The sequence below is a fragment of the Ahaetulla prasina genome, chromosome 13, assembly GCF_028640845.1.
Source record: "Ahaetulla prasina isolate Xishuangbanna chromosome 13, ASM2864084v1, whole genome shotgun sequence".
Classification (NCBI taxonomy): Eukaryota; Metazoa; Chordata; class Lepidosauria; order Squamata; family Colubridae; genus Ahaetulla; species Ahaetulla prasina.
In genome coordinates this window covers 12851590-12871358 of record NC_080551.1, presented here as the reverse complement: position 1 = coordinate 12871358, position 19769 = coordinate 12851590, and the positions used below count along the sequence as shown (strand labels likewise).

The window sequence follows — 19769 nt, the reverse complement described above, 5'->3', positions numbered from 1 at the left end:
CCTAGTATGGCTTCCAAAGCTGACAAGAACGTTTCCCCTCTCTAATGGAAATCTAAGTAGTGGAAAAGTTTGGGAGTGCCATTACGGTTGCCTTATGTTGAGACAAATACTATAAAACGATCTATTTTGTAAGGTGGTCAATAATCCTTCTGTTTGTTTGTAGCACCCTTGCTCTCGAATGACCATCACCTTGCAAGCGTTTAATGAAATCTTGTTTGGTTTTCAACCAGCGGGCTTCCCTTCTGCTTGCTGAGCAAACAGAAACCTTGTAAGTCTCATAAAGATTATTGGCTCAGCATCCGTAACATGGTACCCACTTCCTGTGTGGCATCAATCTATCACTCACGTTGACAACGGCAACTGTAGTCAAAAGGACAAAGAGAGAGAGAGAGAGAGAAAGAAATACAAATTTGTCAAATTCAGTTTACAATAAAGGTTGGGTTGGGGAGTGGGGGGGGAAATGAGGAGAGAGAGCCTTTCTTTTGAATGCGATATCTATGATGGTTGCCAGATTACATCGTAAATTTATTCGGTTCCATTTGAGAGGAACCAATAGTGTTTTAAAAGTCCTGGGGGGAAAAAAAACCATGAAAAGTCTTCCTTTCCATATCTCACTCTCAAACCAGCCCTCTTGTTCTTTTGCATTATTCCCACTATGTTGTGGGGTGTGCAGTTTTGCATTTTGCAAAACTTTGCCCCATCTGCAGTGCATCTCAAGCATTGTTTTGGGTTTGATGCAGGGGTGGGCTGCTAAGGGTTCGCAGGGATTCAGGTGAACCTCTACCTAAGATTCTGTGCAGTTCAGACAACCCCCAAATCTCACTCCTGCTGGCCCTGCCCACCCGATCCCTCCTCTCCCCTCCCAGTAGTACCCATGCAGCCTGTTTTGGATGCAAGTAGCGCAGGGCAAAAGCAGAGGCTCAGGGAGGGTGAAAAATGGGCCTACCAAAAGTTCGGGAAGCCAGAAACAGACCTGTTTCTGACCTCTGGAGGGCCTCCAGAGCAAAAATAGTCCTCCTAGAGGCTCAAGGAAAGACTTGGCTGACTTGTTACAAAGTTTGACACCTTCCTTCCCCCTTACTTTCTCAGCCAGGCTTGGGACCAGTAATGGCAGAGTTATTGAGAGCCATGGTGGCGGAGTGGTTAGAATGCAGTATTGCAGGCTACTCCTGCTGACTGCTGGATGACTGGAATTTGGCAGTTTGAATCTCACCAGGCTCGAGGTTGACTCAACCTTCTGTTGTGATCTAGGCCCAAGTAGTTATTACCAGACACAATCAGTCCTAAACAAACATATTTTATTAGAACATCTGAGAATTACTTCATTCTTTCTTTCATTTTTACTTCAGGTGTTTTCCCTGCCGCCTTGAAAGAGGCGGTGGTGAGGCCCCTCCTCAAGAAGCCTTCCCTTGACCCAGCTAGTTTAGCAAATTATCGTCCGGTCTCCAACCTTTGCTTTGTGGCAAAGGTTGTCGAGAGTGTGGTTGCACGACAGTTGCCCCAGTACCTGGATGAAACTGTCTATCTTGATCCATTCCAGTCCGGTTTCTGGCCTGGTCACAGCACGGAAACAGCCTTGGTCGCGCTAGTTGATGATCTCTTGAGGGCTCGGGACAGAGGTTGTTCCTCTGTCTTGGTCCTATTAGATCTCTCAGCGGCTTTTGATACCATCGATCATGGTATCCTGCTACGCCGACTCGAGGGACTTGGAGTGAGGGGCACTGTTCATCGGTGGTTCTCCTCCTACCTCTCCGACTGGTCGCAGACGGTGTTGACGGGGGGACAGAGATCGACCCCAAGGCGCCTCTTATGTGGGGTGCCGCAAGGGTCGGTTCTCTCGCCTCTTCTGTTCAACATCTATATGAAGCCGCTGGGTGAGATCATCCGTGGTTTTGGGGTGAGTTGTCATCTATACGCTGATGATACCCAGCTCTATATTTCCACCCCTAACCACCCCAACGAGGCTGTTGAAGTGATGTCCCAGTGCCTGGGGGCCATACGGGTTTGGATGGGGAGGAACAGACTCAGACTAAATCCCACCAAGACCGAGTGGCTGTGGATGCCGGCGGCCCGGTACAGTCAGCTAATTCCATCACTGACTATTGGGGGCGAACTATTGGCCCCCACGGAAAGGGATCGTAATCTGGGCATCCTCCTGGATGCACGGCTGTCTTTAGAAGATCATATGATAGCTGTCACCAGGGGAGCTTTTCATCAGGTTCGCCTGATACGCCAGTTACGCCCCTTTCTGGATCGGGCTTCCTTATGCACGGTCACTCATGCCCTTGTTACATCCCGCCTGGACTACTGTAATGCTCTTACATGGGGCTCCCCTTGAAGGGTACCCGGAGACTCCAACTGGTCCAGAATGCGGCTGCGCGGGTGATAGAAGGAGCACCTTGTGGCTCCCGTGTAACACCCCTCCTGCGTAGTCTGCACTGGCTCCCGGTGGTCTTCCGGGTTCACTTCAAGGTACTTGTTATCATCTTTAAAACGCTCCATGGCCTAGGGCCGGGATATTTACAGGACCGCCTACTGCCACCATTAACCTCTCACCGACCAGTGCGCTCTCACAGAGAGGGCCTCCTCCGGATACCGTCAGCTAAACAATGTCGGCTGGCGACCTCTAGGGGGAGGGGCTTCTCTGGGGGCCCCTACCCTCTGGAACGAGCTCCCTCTGGGGCTTCGTCAACTCCCCGATCTCAGGTCCTTCCGCCGCGAGCTGAAGATGTTGCTGTTTCGAAGAGCAGGACTAGCTTGAACGTAGTTTTTAAATTGGGATTTTTAAAAAAGGGGTTTAATTGAGGTTTTAAATTTGTATTTAAAAGTTTTAGGGCATCAATTGAATTTAACTGTCTATTCTTTTAGCAGTTTATATGTATTATATGTTTTCTGTTGTTTTTTGGCTGTGAACCGCCCTGAGTCTTTCGGGAGATGGGCGGTATACAAATATAATAAATAATAATAATAGTAATTCTCAGCTTAGTCCAAATTAAGGCCAAAACAAAGTCCTTCAGAAAAAGTCCTTCGGCCTTATCACAAACCGTTGTCTTTTTTGGCATCCTGCCAAAGGTTTTTCTTGGCAAGAACCCCACAAAGTTCAGAAACAGGAGACGCCGACAAGAAACAGTTGTAGCAACGTTGCTTTCTTACAAAGAGCCCAAATCCTGTTGCTGTTCTTTTAAGCCTTATGGGAGTGGCCAATCATCTCCTGGCCTTACTCCCGAGTCGTCCCTTTTGCTTTAGCTGCTCTTGCCTTCTGGTAGCTCTTCTCATGCTTGCACTAGGAACAGGCTCCTCCTGTCCCTCTGCCTCTCTGCTGTCCGCCTCTGGAGGCTCCGGAGTCCGCACATCGTTCCCAGATGGCCCTGGCCCCATCTCTGTCTCCGATGCAGAGCCCTCGTCTGGTCCTTCCCCTGATTCCAGGACTGACCCATTGTCCTTCCCAGCCTCCTCACTGTCCAACTCCTCTGCCAGCTTCACAGGCTGCTGGCGGACCACAATACCCTCAATCCTTCTGAGGTGGGTAAAATGACAAGTCAGATCATTGGTGGCAATAGGCTGACTCTGTAAAACCGCTTAGAGAGGGTCGTCAAGCACTGTGAAGTGGCATATATGTCTAAGTGCTATTGCTATTCCCATCCCATGCCCAAGTTTTTTTTAAAAAAAGCTGTTTTTCAACAATAGACTTTGGAACTTCCCTTTAGTTGCTGACTCATGTTCCCTAAAACGAAATTGTGCAATTTGGAATAGATCAGGTGTCATAAGAAAGAAATCTCTGTTGCCCACCCACCCCATACATCCAGATGAAAGGCACCGAAAATGAAATGCATTGACTCTTCCTCATCTCAATGAGAGCCTCAAGACAGCAGAAGAAAAATTACTCTAGGCATCATTTTTCTCTCTCCTCTGGTTTAACAAATTGAGGCTCTTTTGATTAAAATGCCAAGGAGGGTGTTGATCTCTGTCCCTTTTCTCCTTCTCCTCCTACTGGGAATCTGGGGCTTCTTGCAAACAGACAGCAGAGGGTTTTGCAGGTCTCTGTGAAACCTTGGAGTTGAGAGGGTGTAAGTGTAGGTCTTGATTTCCAAGTGCCAATTATTTGTTTGTTTGTTTGTTTGTTTGTTTGTTTTTGTCAAACATGTACAAGGTGGCAAGAATAAGTATAAACATGGATGTGAGCACAGGTAATGAGTAGAAATAAATGGGGACAGTAAAACAGGGACAGTAGGCATGCTCGTGCACTTATGCATGCCCCCTTTACAGACCTCTTAGGAATGGGGTGAGGTCTTAGTAAATAATTTGACAGTTTTGTGGGAATTAGTTGTTTAGCAGAGTGATGGCATTCGGGAAAAAGCTGTCCTTGTGTCTAGTTGTTCTGGTGTGCAGTGCCCTGTAGCGTCCTTTTGAGAGTAGGAGTTGAAACAGTATGTCCAGGATGTGAGGGGTCTGTAGATATTTTCACAGCCCTCTGATGACAAAGAAAAATAAACACAGACATGTAAAATAGCCAGTTAGCCCCAGATGCTGCGAATCGGTCACACAAGAAGATGGTTGCTGATCTAAAAAGCGGACCCTGCACCTGCAGGAAAAAATGCTTGAATGATGATGATGGTGGTGATGATGATGATGATGACGATGACGCATCTCTTTGCTTTTAGGCCCTGTGGCTGTAATCAGTGGAGAAGAGGATTCTGCCAGCCCTCTTCATCACATCAACCATGGCATCACCACACCTTCATCGTTGGACACTGGCCCAGACACGGTGGTGATCGGTATGACCCGGATTCCCGTCATTGAAAACCCACAATACTTCCGACAAGGCCACAACTGCCATAAACCAGACACATGTAAGTAATTTTACTTTCTTTTTATATGACAAGATGGAGATAGGAAAATAAAGAAAACCACGAGGAGAAAGAGATCTTACTGGAGAGGAAAGATATAAAGAGCCGTTGTATGGTCCAGAAACCAGAACAATCTTTTTTCTTTTCTTTTTTTTTTGGTCCTAGAATTATAACATCTGTGGATTTGTTGTACAAGGTGACATGATCGATTCACCCTCCAATACTCAATTCCTGTAGGTGCATCGTTATCCTTGTAGAAGCTCCAAAGCTTCTTTGGAGAAGTTCTCCAAAAAAAGAACATTACAAGGAAGGCTTCCCACGATAACCTTTGATACAATCCTGAGTCTAGGTAATGTAAGGAGAATGCAAGGCAAATTTAGTACGTAAAGCAGTGAGAGACCTCCAGATTTACTGAAATAAATAAATAAATAAATAAAAAATCATGTTAGGAAGCAAGAAGTCTTTCTGTCTTCAACGTGCCCATGTTTATAGTACAGATACGTCCTGTTAAACAGTATAAACCAGAGGTGGTCCAAACCTGGCAACTTTTAAGACTTGTGGACTTCAACTCCCAGAATTCCTCAGCCAGCTTTTCATTGGTTACGACAAATCCTTTTCCTCTGCGATAACTTTACAAAATATGAGGAGATGAACCACTAGGCCTACTGAAATCGGAGTTGATTGTATAGGCCACCAATGTACAATCTGAAATCCTTCGGGGGGGGGGGAATTTGGATTTTTGAAATACAATCTGCAATAGGCAAAGATTCTGTTCTTTTTGGTGGTGGTTGTTTTTTTAAAATATGAGCCAAAGATTCAGGGTCCATATTTCTAAAAATTGGCCTCCTTCTATTCGGAGGCACCCCACTTGATTTTGCTGCATTTTATTTCTCTTTAAAGGGAACTAAATCAGGTTTGCAAAGCCTTTTCTTACAAAGAAAGCCTGTTGACTGCCATTACTGATTTTTTTTTTTTAAGCTCCAGTGGTTCAGTTCTCTCTCCTGCCTTGATTCTCGTAGGGCAAAGGGCTTTTTTACCGACAGCAAATCTCTCTTTACGTAAACTAAAGAACACTGTGAGTGCGAACTCATCCTTTACAAGTTAATCAGGACTCCTCATTCCCACGACGGTTTAAAACATCACAGCCCATGTAATTTCCTCGCAGGTTTCCCAAAAGGGGCTCCAAAAACCAAACCATTGTAACCCAAACCACATGAAAAAAAAAAAAAGTCCATCTTTTCTTTCCCAACCATCTCATGTGCTTCACATCCATGTGCTTCCTGTTGTCTGTGTTTAATCGTGATTGTGGCTAAAGCAATTTGTAATGGGGAAGCCTTTCGGATAGAATATGGGGGATTTTATGGGGTGGTGGCGTGTGATCCCGCAAGATTGAGAAATTCAAAGCTCTGTGCTTGCCTCTCTGTGAGCTGTGGAAAGTCTGTCTCTTGGAGAGCTGTTTTCATTTTTTAAAAATGCTGCTCTGCCAGAGTTTCTAAAGTAAGGTTGAACATTATGCACCTCTATTCAGAAGTAAATCAAATGGAATGGAATGGGATTTGCTGCCAGGTAAGTGCATGGTGGATTTCATACTGGGTTGATCTAATTGGCAGGCCAGAATTATAATCAGCGCTGTGCTAATCAGACTGATCCATTAGATCAGGGGTAGTCAACCTTTTTATACCTACCGCCCACTTTTGTATCTCTGTTAGTAGTAAAATTTTCTAACTGGTTCCACAGTAATGCGCCGTGTATCGTCATCTGCGAATGCCTCTCATGCATCATGGATTAGGTTTGGAGGGGGGGACGCCAGCTACCAGCTCTGCTTGTCTGTTACAGCTGGGTGGTGTGGGGGGAGATGCGCGAGCTATTCTGGGACGAGGCTCTTTTGTTTGCGGTCGCACTATAGCGCCATTTAGTTTCACTTACGTAACGTGAACTAAACTTATGTGCGGGTGATACAAATAGTATATTTTCAGAAATTTAAATTGTCATAGGGAATTTTATGAAAACCTAATGAAAATGTTTTTAAATAATGCTATGAAATTTTTTTAAAAAGTCAATTAAATTTTAAAAAAAAGGAAAGTGCTTCAGTATTGGACAAAACCCCTCCCGCCCACCATGAAAGCTGGAACGCCCACTAGTGGGCGGTAGGGACCAGGTTGACTACCACTGCATTAGATCTTTCAAATGTAAATTAGCCATTATAATAGGGTGATCCATTGCCTCCGATGTGCATGTCTTCAATTTTCATCCTTTCCGTCAAGATGATGATGTTTTGAACGCCCCGCACTGTTGTTGTTTTTTTCTTCTGAATTAACCTCATGGATCTTCCACCAATTGACAATCTCTTTGCGAAGGGAAAGATTTCACAGAGTTTATGCGTCTTAATGAAATGCGGCTGTAGGGTAACGTGACGTCCCTGAAGACCAGTGTGAGCAATTTAAGCAAGAGGGAAAGTTTTGAGCCAAAAGTTGTTGAAAAGTTTTGAACAAGGATTTAAGCCGACACTGTTTAAACTATTATGAATAATAAGCTGCCATTTGGGTTTGGTTCGGGTTATCAATGAAGGGTCTGTTTGGGGACTTAAGTTCTGAGGTTACTTGGAGTTGAGGACAGAAGAGGGAGATGAAAAATGTCACAGGTTAATCTGAAGCAAATGCATCACACTGCGGCAACAGTGGGCTTCATAGAATTAATTGTACCAATCTTTAACTTTTATTATGGCATATTTCAGTGTGTCTGCATGCCAAGAAAATTGGAGAGGGCAAGGGAAGCAGGCTTGTTTTTGGACATTGTTCAGACCTAGGGAGGAACTATAACTTTCCTTTCCTTGCTTTTTGGAATTGGGACTTTCCCTCCCTTTTATTATTTTTTTGTATTCTCAGAATGCTCTCTATGGAGTGTTTTCTGCACCACTTAGGGCATTTTGGCATCTTGTAATCTATGGCATTTATCAAGGCCTGCCAGCTCTCTTTGTTTCCAGCAGTGAAGTTGATTGACCTAGTGGATTACTGTCATAGTATAAACCACTCTATAAGACCAACTAAAATTTCTGGAATCTTTATTACTATGATTAGATTAGATTAGATTATAAGCAATCCAGTAAATTCTGGCAGGTATGTTTGATTAAACCATTTCCTCAGGTTAAACTCTAAAGTCAAAGGACAATAAGCCAATGGAATTGTGAATTTCTTCAAAAATCCAATGATTCACCTGTGGGCTTCTTTGAGTTGGAAGGGATCTTGCTTATACCAGCTTGAGGTCCATGATATACATTACAATTTTCAGGTATGTAATGATGTAAATAGTTCTGCCGGAAGCATACGAAAGATGTGGTTTTCAAAATCTTTTTCTGTTGCCATCTTTCATGGTCCTGGTGTTTTCAGCTCTTATCAGGTAGCTATATACACCTAAATTGGAAAAAAAACCAATGGCAGCTTTTCCTCTTGAATTCTTAACAAGGCCGTTTTATAATTGGGAAACCTAGGACATTTGAGTTTCACCCTTCTTGCATTGCATCTTAGGGTTGTGCAGCACTTCGGAACTGTAGCAAGACTCAACCAGGGGGTGGGTTTTACTTACCTTTGCTACTGGTTTGCTCGCACATGCACTCACTCACTTCGCTCACATGCACATCCCATCTGTGCATGTGCAGATTATATTTGACGGCAGTGGGCGGAGCCTCCCGCCACCACTGCTACCAGTTCGCCCAAATTGGGCGAACCGGTAGTAACCCACCACTTTTCTCAACCAGGGGTGAAAGTCAAAAATTTTCCCCTACTGGTCCCATTGGTGGGTGTGTCAGGGGAAGGATATTGCAAAATCTCCATTCCCACCCCATTCTGGGGCCAGCCGGAGATGGCATTTGTCGGTTCTCTGAACTATTCAAAATTTCCGCTACCGGTTCTCCAGAACCTGTTAGAATCTGCTGGATTTCACCCCTGTTCTCAGCCTGGGGCCCATGGACCCCTGGGGAGTCCCAGTGTCACCACAGCGGGTTCACAAAAACTTGAAGAAATGTTATGATTTAAATCTTAAGTCTTGGTGGTCCATGGCCCCAAAAGATATTTAAAGGGGGATTGTGGTGAAGAAAAGATTGAGAATTACTGCTCTGAAGTAGTGCTTCATTAACGCAATTGTATCAATATGCATTCCCAGATGAATATGTGCTTAAGGAGACCCTAACTGAATGCAAAAGTGGTTTCATTTTCATGCTTGCCAATACCTTACTTCAAAATGGGCATTTTCCAAGGAACCATGCGGCAACTGTAAGACCTAAGGAAAAGACCCATTTCCTTTACCAAGGCCACCACATGTGCAGTACACGCCCCCTACAAAATAGATCAAGAGCATGGCATAATGCATATCTCTAATTGGCAGGACTTTTCCCCCTATGGATTTGTCTTTCTATTGTCTCTTGAAATCAATACTTCCATAAGATGCTTTGCATGGGGAAACCTCAGCTCCTGAACTAGCATTTCGATGCATATTTTAACTAATTAGTTGTATCCCTTTGATTGGGAGGCATTGATTCATTTGATAATTTCAAATACCTCAACCTTATTTTAAGTGGGGCTTTCTATACTGTATGTCCAGTTCAGAGCAATTGTTCCCCTTCCATCAGTTGCTTCTGGGTGAGAAAATTACCTGTTGTTGCTGCTTCCTCACCTCCTCGGCTTCCTACGGCAATCTAAATGATCAAGGACAGTACTCGATTACATCGAGAATCATCACAAAGGATGCATTAATGCGTAGCAAATGAAACACGGAACCGCATCATAATACAGGTTGGTCCTGGAAGCCTTGGACTTTTTCCAAGGAGGCATCTGAAATGATGAAATTTGAAAAGGTACACGCATACGTTTGCTCTGATGTTGTGATTGCCAAATAGCTTTATTACCAAGGTCACTAACCTGAAATAAATTCATTTTTTAAAAAAAATATATATACATATATATGTAGTAGAGCTGTAACAGTGTCTTCTACGTGACAAAAAAGGAGAGGCTTTGGCTAGGGCAACTCAAGCGCTAACCCAAATTAACTAGGATGACTTGGAAAGAAACCTCATTGAGTTCAAGGACGCTTAGTGCTGAGTTACATACACTTCAGATTGCTGTCAAGCTGGGTGACGGATTGCTGCTTAGGCAGCCTTGCAGGCTAGGTTGCTGTGTTTCCTGGTTAGCTAACTATGCTTGTTATTCAAGCAAAATATCTAGAACAGAAGGATGGGGTTATTTTTTTTCCCCTCCTCTGTCTCTAGGAATGTAATTTCCCTGGTGCTTAGCTTAGCTGAGTGAGTTTTGCTTGCACATATGGATCAGGTATATAGAGTACAGCACATAGTATGAATAGGTTTTAAACAAACACGTCCATCGCATCTCAAATTTATCTAGCTATATCTCCATGGATTATAGCTGCCAACCATGTTTTGGTGTTAGTTCTCCCAGGCTTTCGACCTCATAATGCATATTGGGAAGAAGATGAGAGGATATTCTGCACGCATGGTACTAACCTTGGTATCTAAATTAAATTAAAGATTCCCTCCCTCAAGGTTCTTTCGGAATTGAGGTAGTGAAAATATGTGTAAAAAGGTAAAGGTAGAGGTTTCCCTTGCACATATGTGCTAGTCGTTCCCGACTCTAGGGGGCAGTGCTCATCTTCATTTCAAAGCCGAAGAGCCAGCGCTGTCCGAAGGTGTCTCCATGTTCATGTGGCCAGCATGACTAAAAGCCAAAGGCGCATGGAACGCTGTTACCTTCCCACCAAAGGTGGTCCCTATTTTTCTACTTGCATTTTTTACGTGCTTTCGAACTGCTAGGTTGGCAGAAGCTGGGACAACTCAAGGGAGCTCATCCCATTATGCAGCGCTAGGGATTCAAACCGCTGAACTGCCAACCTTTCAATCGACAAGCTCAGCATCTTCACCACTGAGCCACCACATCCCTACAAATATTTGTAGATATTTCACAGATAGTTGTGAAAACATGTGTAGGAACCCCCAAAGAAGGCTCAGTTCCATAAGACATTCTGATGACAGGTCCTTGCACTATAGCATGTCACAATGCTAGCTACAGTATTTACAGATTAAATCTTTCTATGTCTATTCAAACATGCGTCCAACTATTTTAAAAGAGAATTATCACCTCACCCAAGAATTGCAGTTTAATTATTAACCACTCAGATCAATTTATATATCTATTATTTATTGAATTTGCAGCACAGTTTTCTTTTTATATATACTGTAGATACTTTATTTGTAGATATTTAATTACGTGTGTGCCAATGTGTATTTTGGACTGCAGTTCATGGTTGTTAAAATTTACAAAATATGTTTTATTCAGGGATAAGTTGTTTGTTGCAGAAATTAACAATAAATACAAGCTCAGTTATTTATCTGTTCATTCACAGCAGATACCTACCATTTCATCTGTATTGTACCATAAATATGTGTTATTTATCCATATTTAACATAATTGTTGTGTTGATCAAGATTCAACTATCCAGATTGTGTTTTGTCAGCAAGCTATTCAAAATAGATACCAGATAACAGTGAAGGGCAAAGCTATCTTTTTTAAAAAAAATATTAGTTAGGCTGATAGAAGCGAAGAAGAGAAAGGGAAACCTTAGTCCAAGTTGGATTCAACTCCTGGAGATTTCATACATGTATCTATTTCCGTGATGGCGAACCTGCTGTGTCCCACTCCTCCTCTGACGGCCGGGTCTGGAAAGTCTGTATCAAGCATGGCCACGAAGCCTCTGTAGCCTTGCCAAAGTCCTGTCAGAGTTCTCAGGGCAGGCAGGAATCCAAGGTGTGACTTCAGCAACCAGATTAGACTTTGCCTGACTCAAGGAATGCCAGAAAGCAGATCCTTTATATAGGTCATGGGGTGTGGTTCCATGACTCAGCACTTATCCAGGCCTGCTCCTCCCTTCCTTTTGCTGACGTCACCGCTCCATTCTCCGGAAGCGGGGATCTCTCCACCCTTCGTCTGCCTGCCCAGCTGCCGGCAATTCTAGCTCGTGACTGGCTTCATGCTCATCATGCTCACACGCTGTGGGGGGGAGGTTTATTTGCTCAATCTGTCCGGGCATAGTGCCAGGACTGGGGGCTGGAGGCATGCCAGGCCATTTGTCTTGCTCAGTCTGTCTGGGCATGGTGCCAGGACTGGGGGCTGGAGGCATGCCAGGCCATTCCTCTGCACTATCAGTCTCTGGCTGAGATAGCAGGAGATGGGAGGGGCCTGGCTGCGAAGAGGGGGGCGGGCGAGGCACAACAGAACCTATGGCACGCATGCCAGAGATGGCACACAGAGCTCTCTCTGCTGGCACGCACAACATAGCCCCAGGTCAGATCTCTGTGGCGTTTCTTTCATGAGCTTCTGTTTCCTTGCAAACGATGAATCAGAAGCTCACGAAAGAAAAAGATCTTATCTCTTGCCAGACGGCCTTCAGATCTCTGCTGCGCATGCACACATACGCATGTGCAAGCATGTTCTGGCATGCATGCCTTCGCGCACGTGTGTACCTTTCCGTTTGGGGCGTGCACAGTTTGGGCACTCAGTATCTAAAAGGTTCGCCATCACTGGTCTATTTTATTATATTTTCGTGGCAACAGTAAAGTAGTTTTCCACTTCTTCTGTTTTTTTTTTTTTGGTCAACTTTCCAATCTAGCTTTCACATTTCTTGGCAGCCTTCCATCCAACTGAATCTAGTTCAGTTCTTCTTTCTGAAGTCAAGGTTAGCTAGAAAGATAAACACTATTTCCCCCCCCCCTTTCGTTTCTTTCTCCTTTCATTCTTTCTTTCTGCCTATTGCCAAGCAGTATTGCAGTTTGCAATTGCTGCAACCATGCATACAGGGTGCCCAGGCGTTAGCAGGCAGGCACATAAATTCCCAAACAAATAAATCTAGTTAACTAGTTAACAGACAATCTTTCATCGGGTGAAGGACAGGCCAGTACAGGTAACTAAGCTAAAAAGAGGAGTTGTGAGAACTTTATATCCTTAATGCCCTATTAATAGCACACTGGCGTGATATAGATTTTTGCCACTTTCTATACTAACAGACATCACTTATCACTTTGCGGGAGAAAGAGGAGGGGGCACGACAGATCTTTATATGGAATTGCTTACTTCAGTTAAGTGCAATGGCTGATCTAATGTAGAAAATAACTTTTTGGCTGCCTCCCACAGGTCGGCCATCTTATATGCTAATGAAAACATGCCTTTGTTTTTTTCCTTGCAAGGAATAATCTGAGTTCCAGTCTGGGTCGGTCACCGGGACCAGCGATTTAGTCTTCTGAGCTTTCGGAGCAGGGGTGGGCTTCAAAAATTTTAGCAAGGGGTTCTCTGCCCAGTTGCTGAGTGGGTATGGCCATGGAGGGTGTGGCCTAGTCGGCCACTTGTACTACAGCAGGGGCAGGGGGTGTTTTTGCTTTTCCCGGGCTCCGGAGGTTTTCCTCGAGCCTCTGGGAGGGCGAAAACGGTCTCCCCAGGCTCTGGAGGTCCTCTGGAGGGCAGAAACAGGCCCATTTCTGGCCTTCTCAATCTGGTAGGCTCATTTTTCGCCCTCCCCGAGCCTCTGCACATGACCTGCATTTACCTGCATCCAAAACAGCCCACGTGGGGACTCCTGGGAGGGGAGGGGCGAAGTGGGAGGGGAGGGGCAAGGTGGGTGGGGCCAGCCAGGAGTGGGATTTGGGGGGTTGTCCGAACTGCACAGAATCTTAGCAAGAGGTTCTCCCAAACCCCTGCGAACCCCCAGCAGCCCACCCCTGTTTCAGACTCCTCCTGGAGCCCATACTCAGGCAACTTCTCTCTACCAGAATGTGTGCTTTGGGCTTTTCTAAGCGTAGTATTTATGTGATGCTGGTTGTGTGTGGCTTTTTATTTGTTTGATTGGGATATTGATGGATGGCTGTTGAGTTGTTGGCTGTTGTTTCCTTCCTCAGCCAAGTCCTCAGCTCCTAAGTACCTCATAAGCTGGTGGTAAATCAGCACTCCTGTTGACTGACAAGGGACCCATTTCCCAGCCTGAGAATCTAAGCCCTTCTTCAAGTCAATGCCAGTTTTTGGGTTGGGTTGGGTTGGTGACCCGATTCTGACTCCCCCCAAAAAATGTTGAATATAATTACTGCAGGAGGTTCTGAGTTATGTTTAGCTATATTTTGGGGCACTGTCAAGAAAGGATTCTTCACAGTGCCCCAAAACTGGCTGAGACACTGAGCTTGTTGATCGAAAGGTTAGCAGTTCAGCAGTTCGAATCCCTAGTGCCACGTACTGGGCTGAGCTCCCATTACTTGTCCCAGCTTCTGCCAACCTAGCAGTTCGAAAGCACATAAAAAAAATGCAAGTAGAAAAATAGGGACCACCTTTGGTGGGAAGGTAACAGTGTTCCGTGCGCCTTTGGTGCTTAGTCATGCCGGCCAGATTCATGTAACAACCGGATTACTAACGTATCACCTATTGTGTTTCACTTAACAACTGAGGCAAGAAAAGTTGTCAAATGGGGCAAAATTCACTTAACAAGTGTCTCACTTAACAACAGAAATTTTGGACTCAATTGTGGTCATAAGACCACCTGTACACCCACAAATTCAAATCCAATCTATATGGATTGTATGGATCTATTTATTTGGTATCAGTCCATTGACTGGGACACCTACTTAAAAATAATCAGCAAAATGATTGAAGCTTCTAGCTCCCAAATGTTTGCCACCCAATTTATCCATCATGGCGGGACAACCATTAGTGTTTTTTTCAACTCTATACAGTGATCACTGGAAAGGCTGCAGGGCAGTTGCAAATATTTTTGTTTGGTTCTGTGTTTGATTTACCTATTTATTTTCTGGTGACAGAGATTGAGCCTGCTTTAAGGAGGGCAGAACGGGCTAATAGGAATCTGTCTCAGAGCCACTGATTATTTTTTTTATTCTAATATGTGCTGCATACCAAATAGAATTTGCATTGCTGGCTTCTCTCAAGGCTAAACGGAAATGCCGGATGAATGCGGGACCTCATCTAAAGTAGCCCAAAATGACAAACATTGCTCCCAAACTTCACGGAACTTTTGCTCACAAAACACAGGGACATCCATCACCTTAGAAAAGGAAGATTACAGTTTTTGCAACATGAATTATGTATGGGCTTTGATTCATGGAAGAAAAATAAATGAAATGATGTATCAGGGACCCAAGGAAGTGTACCACCGGACTTAAAAAACCAAGCCAAGAATCTTTCTTTCACGCAATTTCATAAAAAATTCCAAAAAAACTTCCTAAAGAGAATTTAGATGGTTCATCAGCTTAATCAATGTTATATGTACCAAACTGAATTGAATTGAATTGAGTAGAGTAGAGCAGAGCAGAGCAGAGCAGAGCAGAGCAGAGCAGAGCAGAGCAGAGCAGAACAGCTTAGCTTTATTTGGCCAAGTGTGGTTAGACACATACTGAATTTGTCTCCGGTACAGAGATAAATTCTGCTACTTGTGGGCTGCACAGTCCCTACTGTAGTATTGTAGTACTGTACATTCCAAGGGCGAAATTAAAGTTAATGTGGAAAATAGTTTTTTTAGATCAGATCAAGGGTTTATCTTTGAATGATGAAGTCCCTTTGAGTCTCATCATTATCACTGATGAGATTCAACAGCGAAATGGCTACCTTTCATTAGTGTGCCTTTGTGTCCTTTTCAATAACGATGATTAACTGTCTATGGAGATTCTCAGTCATCCAGCTCATGGTTGTCCCAAAGGTGCTTTTTCCAAAGGCAACTGGACTTTCTTGGTTTTGCTTGAAAATGTTTTGCTTCTCATCCAAGAAGCTTCTTCAGAAAGGCAACTGGACTTTCTTAGTTTTGCTTGAAGACATTTTTCTTCTCAACCAAGAAACTTGGTTCACCTCTGAAGAAACATCTTGGATGAGAAATGAAACGTCTTCAAGCAAAACCAAGACAGTCCAACTGCTTTTTGTTGGGACAACGGTGAATAAGGGTGAAAATGGGAGCACTTAGTTTCGTAAGCCCAGTTCCTCCTAGACACCACCTTTAGTCTCCAAAGCTACAAAATACATCAAAGCATTTTGACCCTGCCATTTTTCAGGGTCAGATGATGGTCTTCAGGATCTCCAAACTCAACCAATAAGAACCTAGTCAACCCTGATCTACTTCTTTATGATAGCTATTTTCACCAGTAATCCTGTATGGCAACATTAGGAGTACAGTAGTGGCCAAAATTGTGGAAACCTTTTGGGAAAAGCATATTTTCTAAAACTAGCTAATAACACCACTTTTTTTTGGACCAGTACCAGAAAATTATATATCAATGGAAAGATAATTTAATCAAGAATGTAATGCCATAACTTTTAATGAAGGATTTGCTATTAGAAGAGCAGTTACAGCATAAAGAAGAAAAGTGAAACACGTAGAAAAAACAAGATATACAAAAATTATCACCATAGAGAAAATCAGATATACAAAAATGATTACCATGTCAGTTAATCCTTAGTTGGGTAACCTTTAGCCTGAATTACAGCCTTACAATGTCTTCCATGGAGTGAACCAAGTCTGTTATAATGTGAAACCAAGATTGAATGATTGCTTCTATTAACTGGGTTTTATTGCTAGGTCACTTCTGACTAACCAGTTTCTTTAGTCGGCTCCATAGATTTTTCAATTGGGTTAAGGTCTGGGCTATTCCCAGGCCATTCCAGCAGTGGGATATGATTATCTTGAAACAAAACCAAAAAAAGTGGTGTTATTAGCCATCAAACCTCAAAAATACACTTTTCCCAAAAGGTTTTCACAATTTTGGCCACTACTGTAGTTACGGCTGTGGGACTTGCACCCACACAAATCAGTGACAGCTTTTTTTAGTACAGTGGGGAGCCTATTGTTTAATATCAGCTACTGCATCCTATTGAAGAATGAGGTTAAGATTCTTAGCTTTTATATGTTTCTGAGTGTCAGTGACTCACAAAGCATGGTGTGTGGCTGCCTCCTTTGTTGTCATTCAACCCTTAGCAACAATGCAAGGTTCACTATATGGGTGGAGCAGACATCCACCCAAACAGCCATTTTCATTATCTCATTTATTCCATGTTGCCCTGGTGTAATTGCATATTCCATGTTAGTAATTACACATATTCACACTAATTGAGTAATTAAATATAATTACAGAAAACTGTAAATACAGGCTAATCCACTCCCCCTTTAAAGTACTTCAGAGGAAAAGAAAATCTCCACAAAATAATTTGTTGGAAAATGCATTGGTGGATGATTCGGGATGGACAAATTAATTTATTCCCTTCCTGTGTTTTGTTTCTTAAATATTTTCCTCAATCCACTTTATCAAGTTTCTTCACTGGTCTTCCGATTTAAAAAATTAAGCCTTGAATCTCTTTGTACTGAAATTTTCCTCTCGTATCCATTTCTATAAACCACCTTTGTTAACGCAAACAGTTTGATTGGGACACAGTATTTGAGTGGGGAAATGCATTACGATTTTAACAAAATATGCAATGAAAAGGGTGGTTATTTTTTAATACGTGTATTTCTCTGGGAGTACCAGACCATTTCATTTGTCTCTTGAGAAACCTATATGCGGGTCAAGAAGGAACAGTGAGAACTGGACACGGAACCACTGACTGGTTCCAAATTGGGAAAGGAATCCGGCAAGGCTGTATACTGTCGTCCTGCCTATTTAATTTATATGCAGAGCACATCATGAGAAAGGCAGGGCTAGATGAATCAAAAATTTGAATTAAGATTGGGAGAAATATCAACAACCCTCAGATATGCAGATACCACTCTAATGGCAGAAAGTGAAGAGGAACTAAAGAGCCTCTTGATGCGGGTGAAGAAGGAGAGTGCAAAAGTTGGCTTGAAACTCAACATAAAAAAAACTAAGATCATGGCATCTGGCCCTCTCAATTCCTGGCAAATAGATGGGGAAGAAATGGAGGTAGTGACATCTTTTATGTTCCTGGGCCCCAAGATGTGTGTGTGGTGGGTGTGGTTGGGGAAGGATACTGTAACATCTCCATTCCCACCCCACTCCAGGGGAAGGTTACTGCAAAATCCCCATTTCCTCCCGATCAGCTGGGACTTGGGAGACAGAGAATAGATGGGGGCGGGGACAGTCAGAATTTTTACTACCGGTTCTCCGAACTACTCAAACTTTCTGCTACCGGTTCTCCAGAACTGACCAGAACCTGCTGAAACCCACCTCTGATATGTATGTGTATAGACATCCATACAGGTATGTGCATAATGTAGTGTAGTAATAGTAATAAATAGTAACAATAATAGAATAGCCTAGCCTAGCATGTATTCAACTAGCTTGTTTTCTGTACAGGTAGTCCTCAACTTATGTCCACAATCGAACCCAAAATTAATGTTGCTATGTGAAACATTTGTTCAGTGAGTTGTGCCCCATTTTATGACTTTTCTTGCCACGGTTGTTAAGAGAATCACTTAACACTGGTAAAGTTAGTAACCTGATTGTTAAATGAATTGTCAGAAGCTCACAAAAGGGGATCGCGTGACCCTTTTTTTTTATTTATTTGCATTTATATCCCGCCCTTCTCCAAAGACTCAGGGCGGCTTACACTGTGTTAAGCAATAGTCTTCATCCTATTTGTATATTTATATACAAAGTCAACTTATTGCCCCCAACAATCTGGGTCCTCATTTTACCTACCTTATAAAGGATGGAAGGCTGAGTCAACCTTGGGCCTGGTGGGACTAGAACCTGCAGTAATTGCAAGCAGCTGTTGTTAATAACAGGCTGCATTAGCAGTCTGCGCCACAGAGGCCCTGGATATGAGGCAGTAGCCAAGCACCTGAACATTAACCACATGACCAAGGGGATGCGACAATGGTCATAAGTGTGAAATATGGTCAATAAATCACTTTCTTCAGGTTTGTTATAACTTAGAACAGTCACTAAACAAATGGTTGTAAATTGAGAACTACCTGTAACAGTTCCCTATCTGGTTATGCTGGGTGATTATCCTAATAAAGTTTGATTATTTTTAATTTGATTTGATAGTTTTAATATTGTATGTATTTTCATATTTTTTTTTATTTGCGTTTATATCCCGCCCTTCTCCGAAGACTCAGGGCGGCTTACACTATGTCAAGCAATAGTCTTCATCCATTTGTATATTATATACAAAGTCAACTTATTGCCCCGAACAATCTGGGTCCTCATTTTACCTACCTTATAAAGGATGTAAGGCTGAGTCAACCTTGGGCCTGGTGGGACTTGAACCTGCAGTAATTGCAAGCAGCTGCTGTTAATAACAGACTGTCTTAGCAGTCTGAGCCACTCAAGTAGTAGTATGACTACTATTCTGTTTCTCTTTCCTTCCTTTCCCTTCTCTTCCCTTCCTTTCCCTTCTCTTTCCTTCCCTTCCCTTTGTAAGGGGAAAATAATGGGGACCCGCTTCTAGCACAGTAAGGTTTGGGGGGGGGGGCTGAGATGGGTTCAACGTTGCCATTAATTGCCTGATGCAAGTATAAAGGAAAATTTGTAATCAGCAGGTGTATCTGATGAAATGGTAGCCGACACATAGTTCCCTTTATGCCAAAAGGAGGAGGGGGCGGGACGCTGAGGCTATGGGAAAAGAGGAAGTGTATGCTTAAAGTACATATACAAATAACCATGTTGTAACATTGAGGTTTTAAGGAATGGAAACTGGCCCCTGTTGCAAGAACAGTATGGACCGATCTTGAAAGTCACATGGTTTGTAGTTTTAAGGTATAATAGACAAAGGTGAATAATGGCAGGTTGCCAATTGACCTCAAGACATCTCTTTTGATTGCTTGTCCGATTGACCCTCATTGCAATGTGATGTAAGTACCTACAGCAAAGGCTTCATGTTTGCTATGCTTTAAATTCGAATAAACCTCTGAATTCTAAAGTGC

General features: G+C 43.2%; 1 protein-coding gene across 2 annotated transcripts in view; it reads left to right on the top strand.

Annotated features, from left to right (window-relative positions):
* NTRK3 (neurotrophic receptor tyrosine kinase 3) overlaps nt 1-19769 on the top strand; it is a 517214-nt gene that overhangs the window by 310071 nt on the left and 187374 nt on the right. For both annotated transcript variants that reach the window (XM_058156317.1, XM_058156318.1), the window contains exon 12: nt 4662-4850. In XM_058156317.1, coding sequence (XP_058012300.1) covers nt 4662-4850 — 189 coding nt within the window. The remainder of the gene's footprint in view (nt 1-4661; nt 4851-19769) is intronic.